The following is a 20,476-nucleotide window of genomic DNA, read 5'->3' as shown; positions in this document are numbered from 1 at the left end:
GGAATATTTAACAGAAAATTAAAATAAATGTTTTGGTTCTTTTTCTCTGTAACAGAAGTGAAAGAAAAAAACCACAGAACTAGAGAAGCCCTTGTAAAGCGCCATCCCAGAAGGCTGCTTGGAAGCACATCCACCCAGCTCTCACAACAAAGCCCACCAAAACCCAAAATGGTGTTCACACCAACACTTAACGCCCTTAAAGAATGCAGGAAGTACTGAAAAAAACCCAAAATTTGCATCCCTTAAGCTTAGAAAAAGTTGTATAGCAAAATGAGCGTGTATAGAATGGACATGAAGTATCAGTTGATCTAAAACCACAAGGCCAAGCCCTCAAACAAATCATCTGAGCCCAAAAGACAACGTGCGGAGATATTGCCTGTTTTAGGCACAGAACAATTTCAGAGCTCCAGGGCCACAGTCGACAGCAAATAATGGTGAGCAAAAAGGAAAAAAGCGCCAGGCTGGAAGGGCGAGGAGCCAGAAGGGAACGAGGAGCCCGGAGAAGATCATGGGCTGAAGATGAATGGAGATGAATCGCGCCTGAAAGGAGCAACTTTGCTTTCAAGTGAGATATGAAAAAGCCTCACCCCTAGAGACAACGCGACTGCTGGCTACCGGAAACACGCTGCAACGGAACAGTAAATACAGCAGGCTCAGAAAGAACGGATTTCAGGTTACTCGCTTCAGTGTTTAGGTTAGAGAGAGCTTCTCAGCATTTTTACAAATAGGAAGTATTAGTATTTGCATGCCCTTCGGTAAGAAAGCCACGGGAGAAGCAGGGAAGGGGGATGTCCGTGGAGGCTTGGCTTTTGACTAACTGACATCTAACACAGCAACCGGCCCCACAGACTGTCGGGGTCCCCCGCGGGAAAAACTGCAATAGAGACTCCCCTGACAAACCTGTGTGCAAAATGATAGCGAAAACCAGTACTGGTAAGTGATGAAATTCAGGGTGGGGAGAAGGAAACCAAAAGCACTGGCAGCTACAGAGATCCAAACTCAGGGGCCAGTATTCTTAAAAAAAAAAAAAAAAAAAAGAAAAAAATGCGTACGGGCGATGGCATTAGTCGAGGGAGTCCCCGTTCCTGACACTGTTCTCGCTGGCCCTTCTCTGCACTTTAGCCAACTTAAACCCCAATCCTCAAATTTGAATCCTCTTAAATTACAAACAAAACCGAACCAATCTCAAGATTTTGCAAAATTTTAGATTAATTTTCAAACAAGGAGTGTGTTTTGTTCCATGAAAAAGATTTAGGTGGCTTTCAGTTCCTCTGGAAATCAATGCAATTCATGCTTTAAAATACATTGCCGTACGTGACTGAAGGACATTTTAAGAAATGGGAAAATGGAAAGCATTCCACTCTCTAGGAAAAAAAAAAGATAAAGTCTAAGTTTTATTGGCTAACATAGGAATATTAGTGCTGCACTGTAATTCAGGAATACAAGAAGCACATTTTTATATTTTAGCTGCAAATTAGGCTCAAAAAGCAGCAGAGGAAAACCTCTATAGAGAAATGAATTGCTCTTCGAAAGACAGGTTATTCTGAAGCCGTAAAAGAGCAGAAAAGCAACAGCGAGCGTTGCATAAGCAGATGCCCTCGCACCTTTCTGTGGGAGTACACACCTGCATAAATAAACATTTAGCCAAACATCAAAATTTATAAGGAAGCAGCCCACCACTTTACAAAATCAGGCAAAAGCAAATTGAGACTCATTGCAAAGAGCCCTGCCCTGAATACTAATGTGCTATTGATACCCCAGGACCGAAAGGCAGCGACACCTCGGGATCCTAAGCCAGCCTCGTACATCTGCTGCGGGAGGATCTGAACACGTCTTGATAAAACCTTATTGCTAAAAATTTTGTGTTATCAGGCAGCTTTTGTAACAGAGGCAAAGGCACGGCTTCCTGGCTAGCAGGGTTTTTCCCTGCGCTTATTCTAATGATACACATTCAATTACTCGAGAAAAGAAAAGAATCAAATCAGGAACATCTGTAGTTTGCCATATAATTACTGGATCTTCCCCATGGAGACTGACCTTTGTAACACTGATACTGGGACCTGAAAGGCTAAATGACAGGATATTCACATGGTTTAAATGTATAACATGATTACAAGGAATTAAATAGGCGCTGTTATTTTCCATCTTGGTTTATGTTAACGTAAGCATGGACTTTATGATCTTACGTTTAATCTTTGCGCTCAGTATGTAGTAGCTGAATTTACTCACTATTAGTGGACCCAAACCACTAAAATGCCATGTTTTGATTATATAATCAAGTTGAATACTGGATTCGAGGTTAATATGCAGCCATTACTTTTACCTGTAATAGGAATCTTTTCGACCGCGCTTTCTTCCTTGCTCTCATCTTCACACCAGCTTGTGACTTCTGGATGTGAACACACCATAATGAAACACATTTCAAAGTCGCAGTGATCAGACTGGTTTGTTTGCTTTTAAGCCCTACTCCCTTTAATTTCTCACTTTTGTTATCTCTTGTTTATTGATCTAAACTATCCATTACCGTCCTTAAAAGAGGCGCCTACTGTGAACTTTCCTCGCATGCGAGGCTAGCCTGCCTCTCTGTAGCTTCCAGAGAAAAGGACAAGCTAACCAAATGTCTTAAATTATTTAAGACCCAATGGGATTTAGGAAACAAACAGCCCACAGTAACTCTGCGATCTCGTCCGGCAGCCCGACAGCAGCAGCGTATATCATACCGACTGCGGAAAATTAGTTTAAATCAAAGTCTCTGTCTCCTCCGTGGATAAAAGTCGCGTGAATTTAGGAGGCCTAAAGCAGTTTGTTTACATCTGCTGTGTAAAGAGCATTGCAACCTAATTGCCTGTCTCTTCCGGACTTTGATGTAAGGGATGCTCTGAGAGCAGACCGAGCAAGTTGCCATCGCCGGTTATTACGCCGGTCTAATATATTACTTCCTTATCTAAAGAAATTAACCAGGTTTTCACAAACGCGTTCACCTTCTAAGCTCTGAAACGGCACTGTGCCCCTTTCTCAGCACGAACCCTTTTATTTTTGAACATTTATTCTGCGGTCTGGCTTTATAATAAAAGGTGACAAATATATCCCACGATTTCTAAACAGCAGACATTTTTAAAATACATGCACACCTATATATCCTGTCTTAATAACTGCCACAAGCCTTGCTTTTCTACTCCTGCAGAAAACAGACAGTCACAACAGGCATCGCTCGTTTTAAGAAGTAACAAGAGTGACAACGATACCGAGACATTTAGGAAAATCCCCTGAAGTTCATGACAAATATACATTAATTTGGCAGTCGCTATAACCCGGTCCCCTGCAGATTTGGACAGAAAACACATCCGTACAGAGAAGGACAATAACTTGGAGCACGCAGCCAGCCCTTTTAACACTTGTTACCTTGTTCTCCCGCGCTGGTGAGCCGGGGAGCGTGTTTTGCCTGCTTTATTTCCCCACCGCCGTTTGGGATCGATGGCGAGCTGTAAGATGATTCATTACTCTGAATAGATGACCTATCCCCACACTCTTCTGGAAGCACCTCTCTCAACACCGGTAGAGCCTGCAGCATTAAAAAAAAAAAAAAAAAAAATAGCCGCAGCCCTATTATCCTTCGTCTCCAGCGTTTTCCAACATACATTTAGGCTAATCTATACTTCACGGTGTAATCTGTTTCCAGGGTGTTTTTTGTTAGATGTTAAATTACCTCCGAGTTAAATCGGCGCTAGCTCAGGAATTGCGTTCTGCCTTGAAGTAACACAAACTTTGAATTATTCTTTTAGTCACCAGTTTTTCTGGAAATTCTCAGTATTCCCTGCCTCATGCATTCAGGATAAGCCAAACAGAAGGGTCTATCAAATATGCTGCAACAGCAACAGCCTGAAAAGAAATCTCTCCGTTTCAGGCAGGCAGCAGTAAGGCAAGTCAACCCACAGCGTTAGCAACAGCTGCAGCGTACAACACCCCCGAGCGCGGTGAACCTGGAGGCAGAGAACCCGACGCCCAGCTTGCCCAGGCTAGCCTCAGCCAGGCACGGCTCCGGTTTTGAGCTGCGTTATTCCTGCATGTTTGTAAAGTTTGTTCTCCACTGCCTGTGCGTGCAGCCCTCTGCAGCAGCGCTCTTCAGACCTCCGCACCTAAACGTATCTTGGATGTAAAAAATTCAGTTGGAAGCCAGGACCTTTATGGGGAGCTGAACGTACCGTACATATGGCCGAGTTAAAAGCAGGCTTAAAATAAAGCAAGCACTTCTTAGGTTATCATTGACCTGTGCTAAAGTACCATGTGTGGCTTTATAAGGCTGTTCCTGAGAGCAGGAGAAATCACCCCTCCTGGCGTTTATTATTTCACAAAGAGCAGCAAAGGCTTTTTGGGCACCCTTCCTACCGTTTTCTTCCTCTTGGTTTTATTTTGTAACACAAAATATGGACTTGAGTCTTGAAAATCTACTGATTTTCTGCTCTAATTATCTAATAGTTTAATAAAAACAATTGTTTAATAAAACAATAAGCCTTCAGCGATGAGGACCAACCTCTCAGAGAGAACTCCAGGTTTCGTAACTTATTTCATATGTACAGACCCGAGAGTATGGAACAGCTTCAAGGCAGAACATTTTGGACTCAGGAAAAAAAATCTATTCTCGTACATCTGCCCCCTCCTCATGAACCCATATTTATTCAGGAGGCCAGAATGGCAGCTTTTCAGTCTTACACAAGCAGCTCACCAAGTTTTTTTTTTTCCTATTAAATTTATGTAGAGGAAGTCTCTATACAAAACCAATGCGAGCAAGCTGCTACTTCATCCAAACCCAGGGATTTTAAGTCTCATTTTCTTAATGTAAAGAATGCCTTAAATTACAGGCAGGGTTGGGAAGTCTTTGCTATTAAAAGGAATTAATTCCCATGTAGCAGTTTATCTCAGAGTGGATTTCTCACACCAGAAGTACTTTGTTTACTTATCTGCAGTACCATTTAACATCCAAATAGGCATGAAACGCCACCAACAGATATAAGCAACCCGTGTAAACTCTAACACCATAATTAATCCAGGCAGAAGGAAGGTTCCCACTGGGAGAACCGAAGCTCGGTGTTCGGCGGCACAGGGAGCAGGGTGACCCTGGGGTGGCCGACACTGCCATCAGGCCACGAGGACGTCTAACATGCTGCACCAGCCACGCAGGTCTTAATCTTACAGGAGCGCAACTGGGCTGAAAAGGGCACTGGGTTCCATGGCTTCCACAGCTAAGAGACTGTCCCACTGCCCAGAAAAGGTGTTCCTACCACGCCAGCTCCCTCTGGCCGCCCCACATCCACAGGAACAACGCCTGGTTTTCTTAACAGGGGTAATGGGAGAGGTCCATGAGAGAAGAGAAAAAATGATACTACGATGTAAGAGAATGGAAGACAGACATAATTTAGCGAGGAGAACAGGCAGGTGGCCAGACAGGCTCTGCAGACTGCTGGAATGGGCGAGACACTGAGGGCACTGGAGGTGGCCCTGCTGCGAACCTCCATGGACCACCAGCGCCGATGGGGATGGAGCTGACCCACTTGACGGGTCTGTTTGCACGGTCAGGAGCTCAAAGCTCCCCCCACGCCGCCACCCCCCTGCCTGGCTGCGCAGTACCATCAGCCAGCAGGGCTCTTGACAGATCTTTAAGCCCTGAGAGAATGAAGTCATCGACATGGGCCAAAATTCAAACTTTGGAGTTTAAATATTTAACTCCTTTGGCGCAGATCGCTTATGAGTTCACTACTACATTATATACATCTTTATGGTAAAGCAACTGTTCCTGTACATGCACATTGTGTAATTGATATTGATCCTGTTCTGTGCAACCTGCTTGGAAATAAGGGGTTTCAGCATAGGGGGTGCATCCTGGCATTACTTTTAATTGACTGGATCCACTTGGTAGGGAATATAAATGTTAAATGCATATGTGTGGGCCACAGTAACATGTAGCAATAAACAGATTAAGACTGCATATATTCACCCATAAAGCTTGCATTACTGAGCTTTGACTTTGTAAAAGTTTTTACGTGTAATTATAAATTTATTTTTGGTATTTGTTTATCTGTCACCAGTGCAATGATACCTTCCTCGCTCGTCTCTCCTACTTGCCTGAATGTTTTAAGGGCAGAATACAAATTACCTATCTACATACAGAAAAAGAAGTTACCCTGGGTATTACTGAAAGTGTACAACTGACTGAAATATTACATCTTCATTATTTGTTTCAAATGGTATTAAAACTAGAATATGGCAAAGCAGATCAAACTGCTTTTTAATTTCTCATTAAAAATTAGCAGAAAAATATTTTTTGCAAATATTTTCTGGAGCAGAGCACAGGGCCAGCTCCTTACCGGGGGCTGCCTGGTCGAGCTCCTGGCTCCCACCACAGGGGCAGTGCAGAAGCAGCTGGGACGTCACCCTGGTGCCAGAGTGCCAGCCCTCCTGGCACGGCTGCAGCTGGAGGCAGCGGGGTCGGAGCCCTGCCCTCCCCGGCCAGCCGGCCGCTCGCGGCTTGCTGTAAAAGACATCGGGGCACTCACAGGTCTGCTGAATGCCAGGGGTTTTTTTTTGTTGTTTTGTTTTGTTTAAGAGTTGGTTTATAACCTTTTGCATTAATGTTTAAAAAAAAAGAGCATGCTACTATTTGTAAAATGCTCTGTGTCTTCAGTGGATCAAACATAACTCTTTTTTTTTTTAAATATAATACATCATTCATGATAAAAAGCTACTAAGCCACAGAGAAAGACAGATGATATAAGCCTTGTGATAAATTTGCACCACAGCAAACGTGTGAGCTTGTTTAAATAAATAACTGGTTTGAAGGGCAGAAAGCAGACACCCTCCTGGAGACCTTAAAGAGACTGTTTTCTTCGTGGGATGGAGCGCTGTGCGTGTTTGCCCGAGACAACTAAAGAACTCCTATTCTCTCCTCACCCACCTCCTAAGCGCCTCCAAGGCTGATTAATGAGCACAGACTGCTTATCATTCCCCTTAGAGCCCACACGCCGGATCACCTCAGCAGCACAGGGCCCGTCTCGCCTTAACAGTGCAAATTAGTCTCTAGGTGTCATCGATTTAGATATTATTAGATGCAAGTGCCAACCTGGCCGTCCTGCGCCTTCTTGCTGGAAACCAGCAGGCTTTCAAACATCTCGGCCACTTCTTCCGTGAGCTGAACCTGGTGCTTTTTCAAGAACAAGGCATGGTTGCTCAGGCGAGTCTGCAGCACCTCCACATCCCACTGCTGGTCTGGCCTGAGAACAAACCCATACACCGTTAGTGGGACACCCCACGTACACGAGACTCGTGCAGGTGTCACGCTGCTCATTTATCTGGACAGGCGGGTCAACGTGCCGTGGGAAAAGCCATCACATATTTTGTCCTTAATTCCCAGGTTTTCTTTTAAAAATGTCCAAAGTGGAAAATATAAGAAGTCACCTGTGACTGCTGCAAATGTGGGGAGGACGGGCAGGGGCAATCAGCATCGTGTCTGTCCCCTGGGTCCGTCCTGAGACTCAGGATCAGGAGACATTAAACCTTCTCTGCAGCCGCTAGTCTCAGCCTTGGGCAGACCTCACTTACTCCATCAGGAACTCTGCTGGGCACCCACTTCCCCAGGCTTGTCTTTCCCCCCCCCCCAGAATTCTTTTTATTATTTTTGAGCAAAAGTGCCTTTTCTTTTAACACAGAAAATATAAATACTGCAGTCTTGTTTGCCAAAGATGTTTGTTTTTCCAGTTGCTCCAGTGAAGTTTCACAAACAGAGGAGTGAATTCCAATTAACTCCACAAGTGTTTGTCCCTAAGAAACCATTCAGGAAATACAACAACGTATTAGTGCTCGCAGGCATATCAGCCTCGAAAGGAGAACCAGGTATAGTTAAATAGACCATTCTTCAGCGCTTACAAGTGCCCCGATCCTGCTAACACTTGAGCATTGCTGAGCCTGTAACAGGGAGGAAGGTCTAGACAGAAGCTAAGTAAGAAAGAATGGAAATTGTTTTCATTACTGTATTAAAGAGACCTTAAAAAAAAAAAATCAATTCTCGCTTGTCCTTGTGGCATACGCACAGGAAAGAAAAAACCTATTTTGAATAACTGCAGTTTATTGGGTTTTTAAAGGCTATATGCATCTTCTGCTTCACAGAAAAATAATTTGCTTCTCAAAATTACATTCCCCATCCTTACGTGCCTGAGACTAGTGTTGAAGATCACAGAAATTACTGGCTAAGAGATCTCTGAAGTTAATATGTTTCCTTCCCTGCCAGAGCAGCCTGGGGTGGGCGATGCTGTGGACCGGGGAAGATGGGGGGACCTGGCCCAAGTCTGCCCAGCGGAATAAGATTCACTATCAGTGAATGAAAAGGAAAAAATAAATGAATTTGCTTAGCATTCTCATTTCGAGTCGCGCGGCTGCTGCCAAGATGCGTAAAGATCAGCACTCAGACGTCTTTATTTTCCAGCGCGATCGGAGGTCTGGCCCTGGGCCCGCTTTCTCTGCGCCAGAGAGGCAGAGCAGACTTGGGGAGGAAAGAAAAGAATGTTAATCACACCCACACACAAGTTTTGTGTCTGCGATACCTGCTTTGGTTTTCATCCGCCGCTCTACCGTTAGCGTTGAGTGTTTTCTCAGGTAGGAGGCATCCGTTCAGCACGCTCTGTAATAAAGCCCGAAGCTGATGAAGGACGACTGCTTCACAGGCTTCAAGGTCGTCGTCTTTCAGACTGCCAGCCCGATTACAAAAGCTACAAAATAAAGCAGGTATTACATGCAGTGTTTGCTTAAAGCCCAGACAGCCAGCATCGGTCTGGAGGCAGAACCTGTAACACCTCTCCTGGCTAATGGGATAACTGGTGGGACAGCCCAGAGGGACAAACGGCCGCGACACTCTCTGCGAAAGGTGCAGAGCAGGACAGGAAGGTCAAACCCAGGGCTTAGAAAATGCCAGGTTTAATCTCACACCTTCGCTTTTTGACAGGGAGAGAGGAACCTGTGCACGTCCACTCGGTGAAAGCGGTTCTGTGCCGTGGCCAAAGCGGTTATGCCGCAGGAACCCATCTCCAGCAGGAGGCTGGAGGGACCCGGTCGGTTTGGCAGCCCTTCCTCCCGATTCCCTGAAAATCCTCTAACCATCAAGTGCTTACGAGGATCCCAGTCTGCGGAGGCTGACATATAATTTTAGATAAAATTACAAAGCCATTCCCAGGTGTTGTAATGAAGAGCCCATGCTGCGGAGGGACAGCGAGGGCTCTCTGACCGCAGTTCTGTTAACACGTGCATTTTGGTGATTCTCTTTGCTCTTTTACCTCAATGAAGAAATTAATTTTTTAGGTATTGTTGTCTACCTCAGTAAATCATATTAGCATTACTAGCTAAGGGGATGCTGTCATTCTTGGAAATCAGTATTTACTTCACCTAAGGGATCTGTGGAGCAAGGCTGCAAAAAGTGCTACATTTAGGAAAGAGTATTTGTTGGAGTAATTTGTGTATGCGCTTCTAAGTGCCATATTTCAGCTCTCCGATGACATTAAAACGGTGGAAGGGGAGGGAGGCCTCTTAGCAACTAGGAATGTTTGTTTGCAGGAGCCCGCTTGCTCTTTGCACTGGCCATTTGTCACCGCAAGAGCGAGGACCCCGGCTCAAATCTCAACAGGCTCCTGCAGAGCTGCTCGGTAACAGCCCCTTGCCATTGCTCACCTGAATTCAATTAGCGGCGGTGTAAGCAATCAACAAAATTATTGCAAGCAAGCAAACAAGAATAAAGGGGATGGGGTTAAGGCGTAGGCAGCACTGCCCTCCCTCCTCCCCAGTTCCTGCCTGCTCTGCGAGGGCAGCAGAGAGGAGCAGCGTTAACCTGAGCAGCTCCGCCATCCCCATCGTCCCCACGTGCTCGCCCTGGTACAGCGCCCGGTGCTGGGGGCTCGTCCTCGTCACCACGTCTTCTATCAGCTGCAGCGCCCGGGGGAGCCCCAGTCCCGCCAGCATCCCACGGTGCCTGCGGATGGACGGCAAACAGGGCTTGAAGGGGCTTGAGCTGCGACAGGTACTTCAAACGCGTTCGCATCACATCGGTTGGAAAAACAAACACCCTCATTTCAGCTCTTCAAAACAAACAGCAAGCACCACATTGCTTGAGCTCTGTAGAAAGACAAAAGCACATGAGCAAACAAACCATCCGAAAACCAGCCAAGGCCTGAGATGCTGCATTGAAATTACCCTGCTGTGAGTTGTTTAATTCCTTCACCTCCACAGTCAGAATAAATCTGGTGACCACCTACAGGTACAGGGACATAACTGGGACCTCAGAGGGGTTTTGATGAAGCTGCACCTCTATAATGATGCAAATCAGGACTTAAACATTGAAACAATACAGCAGGCTAATCCTAGAACAGAGGTGTAGATGGCTATTCAGGTCCAGGCCGGCTGCCTGCTTTGTTGGGGACTTTCCAGGCCAGGTCTCCACCAGCGATGCCCCAGCTGGGCCTGCCCCCGCAGCGCCCCGCAGGCAACAAAGATTTTTTTTTTTTTTTTGTCAAATGAAGAAGCTGACACTTACAGAGTTAACCTCGGTTTACGCTCCCTCAAGTGAAAAGCTCTGCGCACGAAAACACGCGTCACTTTTGCAATCGTGTTAAGCTGTACTGAAAGTTGCGTTTTGCATCGGACTGTTGGGCAACAGCGAACAATTAAGCGGGAGCTGCTGTGCATTTAGTCCAGTTTCCTAGACATTTAATAAGCAAAACAATACCAGGGAGATCACATATGCAGTTAAACAGTGCTTTTTCTTTTCCCCCAGCCTTACAAACCCTGTATTTTAGCGGCCGGCTCGTTTCCCATTGTTTTCCTCCCGCTGGGTGGTCCTTCCAGGGTGCCACTCGAGAGGGATACAATAATAAAAAGGGAAGGGGAAGGAAGGGACACCAACATAAAGAAAAACAAAATGTATGACAATCTGCAGCAGGCTACGGATCAGAGGTCAGCAAACAAGAGGTCCTTCTCTTTTACAGGTTGCTTCCTGGAAACAGTCTGATTAAGCTGACAGCTTGAATTATGTGTTACATTTTGTAATGCACAATCCATCTGTGCTAAGTCCTCTTCAATGCAGCTGAAGCAGCACAGGCATAAGCTCTGCCTTTTTCCACCCCCTCAGCACAGGCCTTAAAATAGTCATCATCTTTCTCTGCGCTAATTCTCCGAGACCCTCTCCCCCCCTCCCGCTCCCCGGGTTTAAGCCCTTAAAGAAAAGGCTGGGTGCTGTAAGGAATGGTAAGAGGATACGGAGCCTTTCACCTCTGGCTCAGCAGCTCAGACCGGCAACAAGCAGCCAAGGACCGGAGCTATCGGGTGGCTTCACCCGGCGGGTGGGGAAATCGGGTGCCTTTACAGTGCCACTCAAACAGGGCAGGCAAGCCCCCCGCTCCCCAGTGGGCTCCCGGGCTGCAGACCTGAACGGATCGGGCTCTCGCAGGGGTCTGAGCTGGCAGGACGAGCCCGACGAGGCGCGTGTACAACCTCCAATCCACGCACCCACCAGTGGTCCTCCGGAACACAAATTCAGTTATCAAAAATGAGGTGGTTAGAAAATAAGGTAACAAAATCACAGCACCCCACCGACCTGCGACCAAGGCGCAAAGCTTATACTGAATAACCTTTCAGAGCAACGTCACCTTTCTTTGGTTAATAACCTGATAACGTTATCATGATAACCATTCCTCGGGCTGGAAAGGACAGTTTGAAATCAGGCTGAACTCACCCAGAAGTAAAATATAACCTGCAAACATTTACTGCAGGGAAAAAAACCCAACACTTAAAAAAAAAGACAACGGTATTTCTGCAGCAAGGTAGGAAAGGTGTTTTCTCCAAAAATATACACTTGTGACTGCCTGACCCGCAACAAGGATTTTGCTTTGCCTTTCGAGGGAGCTATGATCCCTGCGCACGAGCCCTCCGTTCCCCTCCGTCACTCGTACTAATTTCAAGGAAGGCACCAAAAGCATACGGATGGCCCAAAGACGACGGGCGAGGAACGGCGCTTTGCTCGGACGCCACAGCAACACCACTGCTGCGCTGGGAAAGTCCAAGCTACAGATATTTTAATTCAGAACAATAAATGTAAGTATTTGACAAGATTTCTGCCTATTCCTTCAGCCAGCGTAGGCATTTTGTAAGAGAAAAATCCACACGGGCTGAAGGGACATCGCAAGGCCTGTGAAATTATTTCTGTGAATCTGTGGCATGATATATTCAGACCAAAATAAAAGCTGCGTTCTCAGTTTGTGTAATTTATATAATTGAAATTCATGTACTAATTACTTGGAAACTCTTCCAAGTTTTCAGCTCGCGAATGATTTTGCAAGACGCGAGCGTGCGCGCTGCATTTCACAGCACTGGAAAGAGGGACTTGGAAAGCCCACCTGGCTACAAGCACAACAACGGAAGGGGCTGCTTAAACCTCCACAAGGCCTTCCGTGCCTGATATCTGTGAAATTTTTTCTGTGTTTTAATTTTCAGGCAAAACAAATTAAATTTGTTTCTTCTCTGCAGAAACAACTAACAATTCCATGGCCTTGAGAAACAGAGGTGTTCAGCCTGGGATAACATGAGAGGAAACCTGCACGCTCTGGTTTCAGTCCTGCTTCCAGCGCTAATGCGAGCAGTGAAACCTTTCGTATAATTTAGCTGGGCTTCAAGAGCATTGCACAATATTTTCATCAGTTTCTGAACAGCGAGGCATCACTAGCATCGACAGGGAGAGAACAAAAGGTTAAATTACCACCGCTCAGCTATGACTTCTCCAGCAAAGGCAGGCACTCTATGCAACTTCCCTACAAAGTGTTATGATTAACAGGTGTTATACAAAAGAAAAACTGGGTAAAAGCTATTTAGATGTAAATTAGATGATGTTTCCATAGCAAACAACAGACTGATGCAAATGCGAAATGATAAAGTTACAGAAGTGTATATTGATAGCCACGAGTTTCTGCTCAACTGTCAGCTATTAAAATACAGACTAATATTGAAATCAGAACCGAAGACGACATGAACATGAATGTAGGAGGAATAGATGCGTTAGGCAGATTAAGAAGCTGCAAACCACCAAAAAGGAAGAAAAACCCAACCGGCAAGAGTACTCCTCATTCTCCAGGGGTAAAAACGCTGCCAGGGGCGGCGCTTCCTGCCTTATGAGGGCATTGCAAGGCTGAAAATCCAGCCTAAACTGGTAATACAGCCCTCACTCCGGTGTTGCTGTTGGCAATAAAGCCCCACCACTTTCACACGATAGCGGAGGACAAGCCGTGCATCTGCGTCGCACTTTCCTCATTCTTTCTCTTGTTCTCTCTGCTCTTTCCAAACGAAATGCTCAAGAAATTTAACCAACTGGAAATTTTAATCCACACACAATATACTGTTTAGTAAATGATAAGTACTATTATATAAACTTGTTGAAATAAGAGTTGTGTACATTTAACACACATCTATTGCATTTTAACAACAAACATACTTAACTTGTCCAAGTCTGACCTGAATGAGTTACCTGAGGCTGTTTAGCACAGAGACAGCGAGATACCAAATAAATAGATAAGAAGCTTGCCCACCTGTATGGGACCTTGAGTGCCACGCATCAGCCCAGCTGTGAAAACAGCCTCCAGGGCACATGCTAACAAATGAGTACCAGCAGGGAGAACACAAGTAAGGACATACCCGTCTGGTGCTGAGCTGACTGAGGGCTCCTCCTGTGCTGTGGGGGGGCTTGGAGGTTGCAGCGGGGAGCCCTCCGCAGTGTGGGCACCCCCGCCCCGCTCCCAGCCGCTGCCTGGTGAGGCCGTTCCCTGCAGCATCACCTCCTTGGTGCTTGCGGGGACTGGGAGCTCAGCACTGCTCTCCCAGCTCGCCTCCTTACAAGTCCACCGGTTACTCAGGAGAGGCTTTGGTCCTGAAAGAGAAAAAACCTAAACCAATGTTATTCCCCAACTTCAGCAGGACCAAGGAGTACGTTGTAGCACAGGGAATTAAACTAAGATTACTTATGCTGTTTGTTCACCTCTTTCACATTACACGCATGAGGGAGCATCCCTCTGCTCTCCCTTCACTTTGGGTTTCCCTGCCTGCGGCCCCGTGTCCTTCTACGCTCCTCTCGCAAGGGGGAGTCCGGGGAGGCTCTGGGCCTCCACGCTCAGGCCTTCTGGGTTTGCAGCTCCCAGCGGGTGGGAGAAACTCGGCACTCCTCAATAAGCCATCACTGGCATGAAGACTACTTCACTAAATTGCCTCTGGAGGAACGACAAAACAGGAAAGCTGGAAAAAGCTTTTCTTAGGGAAAAAAAAGTGCACCCAAAGAGGATACCATCATTTACATTTTTAAACCCTGCAGAAGAAATACATGCCTGGAGGCTTTTAAACTCTGCACATTAATTGCCTTCTCTAGAAGAAGAGAGTACAGGGCTGAATCATGCTTCTAAGACAACAGATACATGCTACTTATCTTTTTATAGAATGCCAAAAGTTAATGGACCAGCTAGTGCTGTAACAAATTAGTATTGCTACAGAAATTCCCAGTTTTCCATAAAATTTACCACGGGTTTAAATTAACCAGCCTTCACGCACCTGCTAACGCTACAGCACCAGCATTTCCGCTTGTCTTGGTCACGGAGTTTCACTGGAACCGAATCGCTTAAGGCTTATGCCAAAGAGTAGCTGGTGCCGGGATGGGCTCCCTTCGCCTTGCTTCCAAATGCGTGAAGCAACTACATGCAACAGAAATGTCACCCACTACTGCACTTACTGGGAAGGGAGGATGGGGAGGAGCGGAGGGGTTTGCCCTCCAGTTTGGGGGGTGGGGAGAAAGGGGCCATTTTCTTGCTTCGTTAACCTGAGGGAAATGGGGTTTGTTCCTCCCTACGTTTTGTGCTGCCACCGCCGAGCAGGGGCCGGGGAGCAGCAGCAGAGGCTGGCGAGTGCCCCTGGGCAGCAGAGCGGGCAGCTCCAGGCACGGCGCAGCCAGGCGTCTCATCAGCTGCCATCGTTTGCAGCGCGGAAGGTCAAGCTTAGGAGAGCTGGAACAAGCCAGTCCCCTCCACACATTCAAACCTGGCCCACATTAGCCTGTTCACTTCACAACATGCGTTTGGCAGCAGAGACACATAAAAAGCCCCCCGGGCGGTCTGAGGTGATTACCGTGCCGTTTGACAAATAGCTCATTTTGATTTTGAGCCCAACCGTACAGTTTCTCTGAAGGCAGAGATACCGCATTCCAGAAATTAAATGGGTATTTCTTTCCCAGACACGATGCTGGCCACCTCAGCCTTCCCGTGGGGAGGAAGCGGCGCGCTGCAGAGCCGCAGGCAGAGCCCGGGGCTAACGTGAGCCAGGCTGGACCGGTCTCCTTCCCGTGCCAGTAGGACAGCCTTTCATTAAAACGGGAAAGTGGCAAATGCATCAGATGGAAGAAAATGAGAGGCAAATAAATTCTTTAGAGAAAAAAAAAAGGAATGGAAGAAAACCTCAAGACAGACTGCCAGAAAAACCCCAAGAAGCAGCACAGAAGATTGTCTGATGGGGATGCCGGCCCTCCTGTACAAAGAGAGCCACGATCATCACGGGAGAGCGGGAGTCCCTGCGTCGTTAGGGTTGCCATCGGTTTCTATTATAAAGAGCTCCATCTTAGCAATTGTCACGGGGCTTGGAAAACTAGCTGAAGTTGGAAATTGCTACGTTAACTGGCAAAGCAGGGGAGAATATTTCTGCAAGGTCTTAAAAAAAGGAATAAACTATTACTTAGCGACAAATCTTTGTCACTGCGACTTCAAACACACCACCATTATCATACTTCAAAGTAAGAAACCAAGCCAGTAAAATGGGAGAGAACATGTTTAGCCAAGATGGTGGGGAAAAAAAAAAGGAAAGAAAGAAAAGGCAGAGAAGTTGGGATGCAGCTTTCAAGGGAAGTGCATCTTGTCCCAGAGCAAGAGCATCTCGGCCAGGTCTGCACCGCCTTTCTCAGGAAAGCTGGGAACAAGGCAGAGAACCACCACCCTGGAGGAGTTAATCCAGCCACACGCGGGGACATACTGATCCTCAGCCCATGTTGCCAAATCCTGTGTTCAGAAATGGATGAGCTGTTGTGCACAAGCCTCTGAGGGAGAAGGAAACCAGCCCGAAATAGAAGTGATGTACTCTGCCAGTGAAGTAGGTTCACATTAAACCTCTTAAAACGAGGCTTAGACCACTTCAGGACAACTGTGGGCACAGCAGCAAAGAAATCTTTACTTTCTAATAGTGAACCTGCACAGCTCAGCCCCTAGCAAGCCTCACCAGACGAGCAGCTTGGAGGAAACAGAGCAAAGAAAAAAAAAAAGAGAAAAAAGAGTGTGCTGCTGTGCTTCAACTGAAGCACAACACACAAAGGGGAAACCAGCAGCCGTGGGCATCACTCTAGTTGGGATGAGCGTGGCACATGCCCTGCCGTACCTGGGACGCTTCCGTGTGGCCGTTCAGCCTCGGGAGCAGCTGCTTCGGGGCCAGATGCTGAGGAGATGAACTGCTCGGAGCCTTCCTCGCTGGCCACCAGGTCCTCGCGTCTCACGGCTCCCTCCACTGATGCATCACTCTCTAAATCGGCGCTTCTGCTCTCTGGACCAAGTCCTTCAAGTGCTGAAGAGCACGAAGGCCGGTTGGGCACCCAGCGGCTCGCTGTGGGCTGGGGGGGTTTCTGCTGCATGCCCAAGCCTCCGGCAGCCGAGACGGCTGATGTGGGGCGGCCCATAAAGACTGTTGCTGGATGATACAGTCCTCTTGGCACGGCTGGCCCGGTGCTAATTCCTGCCTGTCTTCCAACCCGTGGCATCTGAAACACACAGGTGGGGAGATGCCTTAAGGAAACAAACGGGCAGCGTGTTGCAAATGGAGCTTCTGGAGGATCACGTTAGTTTCTGGAGAGAAAAAGGTCACAGAATTCAAGTGGTTTGTATAGTATTAATATTACACAAATACTTGGCCTGCATTTCTTGCATCCTAGTGTGAAAACAAGGGCCCGGACCTCAGCTGAAGCTCTGTGAGCTAAAACAGCTGATGGCAAAAGCACACTGCACCCCCGGCCCGACTAAAAGGGACCGAAATAAACAAAGGACTCAAGCGAATCTAAAGAGCAACTGGTTTTTACCAACAGGCAAGCTTTTAAGATCAGATTCCTGCAAAGGCTTTTAAGACCCTGGACCAAAGCACAACATTTAGATCTACCCAGCAAAGTCACTGAAAACACCTTGAAGTTCCTGACTCGAGTGGAACCCTTGTACTCCACCTGAGCATGACCTCGCACAGCCACCAGCAGCCTGTGGTTTAGGTACCGCAGCACCCTGAAGCCAAGGCATGATCACTAGGACCCCGCTGCAGTGTCCGTGGCACAGCTGGCCTTTCTGGAGCCACCCGCAGCAGCTGCTCTGAGCAACCTCCTCCTGCCGCTCTTCTCATGGTCTTCTCTAGAAGACAGCAAGATGAGGAAGGGTCTCCAGAGAGCTTGAAATGTACATCTGCCATCACTTACTTGCCTATATATCCAGCTTTGCTCACAGCATCTCAACAAAGCAAATAAGAATGAGGCAAATCACCACTGTATTTATTCACTGTATTCCTTCTGCTCTTTCCTGTCTGTTAAATCACACCAAAGAGGAAGAACCGGCTACTCAGCTAACACCATGTAGATGAAATCGCATTTTCCACACGGCAACTTTGGGCACCGAGCAGAAACGTTTTAAATGGCACTTTCCTCCAAGAACTGTTGAACTTGCATAAAAATAGTTCCAACAGCATAGCCACTCCGCTTCTAAATCCCAGGGTTTTAATACTTGCCTTTTTTTCTTTGTAAACCTACTCAATCAGAACAATTTAGGAGGAGTGGCTACTGCCACCACTACTACTAAAAGGTCACCGCCAGTTTATGCAAAGCCAAAATTAGCTATCGTAATACCATTGTTCATACTAAGCAGGGCTTACTTTTCAGCCCCAAATCACAGCAGGACAATTTACAGTCACCTCCACACCTCTCTCCTCTCTTTCATTGCCTGACCTCTTCCCACCATACAAAGTCAGCTGCCAAGCCCAGCTTAAAGGAAACAAAGGCATCTTGTCTAGTCTGTGGCCAAGTTTCATTAAAAAAGCTCAAATTCCACGTAACAAGAAGCAGAACAAAAAGCCATGAAGTTATTTTAAGAAGGAGTAAAGGTTTGCTACTCAGATTAAGTTCACAGCTTATTCCATCACCACTGCTCTCGGGTTCCTCCTAATTACTTTTCGGGTCTTGGATTTGCTGCTTTAAAATGCATCTAGCAAGTACTTTTTGGATTTAGCAGCTCCTGGATGTAGTGTTCCAAAACAAATGCAATCCAAACAGGTATGAGTGCTTGGCAGAGTCATAGCAGACGCACATCTTTAAGAAGCTCTTTGATTGCAGAAAAAAAATAAGTCTCTTCACTGCCTTTGCATTCTCAAAGCAAAAGTATGACAGATAACGTTGGTCTAAGCACTGTTTTTACCACCAGAAACAAAACGGTAAAAGAAGTGTAGATGACTTACCTAAAACAGTCAACAAAATCACTGAACTTCATGGCACTCCAGCTGGGAGTTAAATGAAACCTCTGCACGAAGCACACTTACGATCCTCTTTTTGGTTGTGGAGCATGCAAGCTCCCCACTTCTTCCTCCAGTAACAAGTAGTCTTTTTTATTATCATTAAAGTGTTCTGAAGAGACCAAAGATAAGACAAAAATCCCTTCCATTAGGACTCAGGGAAGGGCCCAGTCGCCCCCAGCAGTTGACGCCCATGTGAAAGCTCAGGAGGTGAAGTTGAGCCAGAGGCTTGTCTCTTCCAGGTGACAGGTGCTACTCGCACCTGGTAAGAGCCCCCTCCTCAGGGAAGGATGCTCTGCCGCCCACAGGGGGTCCTGCGAGCTGCCCCCTGCCCCGTGTCCAACAGACATGGCAGTGCCAAGATGCACAAGTCCAAAACCTTCAAAAGACTTCAAGAAAGTGCTTTGAGGCTGAAGGAGCCAGACTGTGTTGCACGAAGGCTGCAGAAGCCCAGGTGACAGAGCTCTGCCAGCTGAGAAGGACCTCTTCAGTACGGGACCTCTCCTCCAACTTGTAACAGCAGGCTGCCGTTACACCAGGCTTCGGACTGGTGCTCAAGTCCCTTCCATGGAGGATCGTGGTTTTCTGGACAAACAGTGTCTGGGTGTATGATTTCTGAGCTTAAGGACTCCCATACAAACTGGGAGTCCAAAGGTATATATCCCGCGGCCCAGAGGAGTACCAGGTAGTCACGCTGTGTTTTGGGGGCACTGCGACACGGACCATCTCTGGCAGATCGGCTCTGTGATTGTCCTTCTCGGTCTCCGGGGCACACCACTGACGAGCTTACCACACCATCACTGGGGTCCTGACTAGCCTGAAGGAAACCGTTACGATACCGCTGCTGGGAAATAAAACCAGGTCCAAGCTGCGCTGATTTGCATTCTGGATATACCACCCGCTTGCTGCGACTGACTCGGTGCCACATCCCCGAGAACAAACTCCCATATTTTGGACGTAAGAATGAGCAGCTTTCAAGTGAGGTGAAGATGGTGGGAAATGGGCACGATCAGTCCGGAAAAAAATTGGAGTTACAGAGTGTGATCTGAGACACAGCACACAGACAAGGCAAACGCGACAAATTTAGTTGAAGTTACCTTTGTATTTAAGGAGGGAGATGAGAAGGAGGAAGACGGGAACAGGGCATGAGAGTCCGCTATCAAGCTATTAACTGCAATTCGACATAAAGTGACACATCTGGGTACGCGCCGAGTTCTTGTACTGTCCAAAACCCACTAACAGTTTTAAAAATCTAAGTCGCACCGTGAGCCTTTGATGTTCTGGTGTTCACGTAAACTATTCCATAGGTTAGAAATCACGTCTCCGACACAGACTGCTTTTAATTGAAGAATGCAGCATTCAGAAATAAACTCACCTTTTCACATACATCTGAATTGAAAACATAATTCACAAACTGCTGGAGGCCTGCTTATATAGGTCAAGGTTGCTTGGGTTCATTGCTTTGTGTATTACAGTTTAAAGAATGCTCTAAATTCAAGGTTTTTAACTTTTTAATCTATGGGGAAAACTTCCTATAAACTCAGATTAACGACTGCTAATGCACTGAAGAAAGAAAACCCCAAACCTTCCTCCTACTATAAAAACAAAATAGTGTGGCCTCTGTTTCTTTTCTGATAAGAGTCTTAAATACCAGACATTTAACTGCATAATAACATTTACTGGCAGCCAGGCAGGCTGCTTAGCAGATATATAAAGCAGGTAAAAGGAGAAAAAGTTAATTTCTTGGCTGAATGATTCCATCGGTAGCTATAGGGCAAACTAGAAAGTCTTTTAGTAAAGTAGCAGTTGATTCTTCTATCAATCTGCAGCACACATACTCTTC

The 20,476-nt window shown here is 46.6% G+C and overlaps 1 protein-coding gene across 15 annotated transcripts in view; it reads right to left on the bottom strand.

Moving 5' to 3' along the window:
- The window catches only part of KIZ (kizuna centrosomal protein), a 169,588-nt gene that overhangs the window by 17,087 nt on the left and 132,025 nt on the right, over positions 1-20,476 (bottom strand). For 11 of the 15 annotated variants that reach the window (XM_064445516.1, XM_064445517.1, XM_064445519.1 and 8 more), the window contains 7 exons: positions 16,480-16,855; positions 13,714-13,945; positions 9,866-10,006; positions 8,592-8,756; positions 7,115-7,265; positions 3,403-3,562; positions 2,324-2,389 (listed from right to left, as the gene is read on the bottom strand). In XM_064445516.1, the coding sequence (XP_064301586.1) occupies positions 2,324-2,389; positions 3,403-3,562; positions 7,115-7,265; positions 8,592-8,756; positions 9,866-10,006; positions 13,714-13,945; positions 16,480-16,855 (1,291 nt within the window). The remainder of the gene's footprint in view (positions 1-2,323; positions 2,390-3,402; positions 3,563-7,114; positions 7,266-8,591; positions 8,757-9,865; positions 10,007-13,713; positions 13,946-16,479; positions 16,856-20,476) is intronic. The other 4 variants (XM_064445521.1, XM_064445524.1, XM_064445523.1 and 1 more) reach the window with 2 other exon arrangements.

Source organism: Phalacrocorax carbo, chromosome 3 (genome assembly GCF_963921805.1).
Source record: "Phalacrocorax carbo chromosome 3, bPhaCar2.1, whole genome shotgun sequence".
Lineage (NCBI taxonomy): Eukaryota > Metazoa > Chordata > Aves > Suliformes > Phalacrocoracidae > Phalacrocorax > Phalacrocorax carbo.
This window is presented reverse-complemented; position numbering and strand designations above follow the sequence as displayed.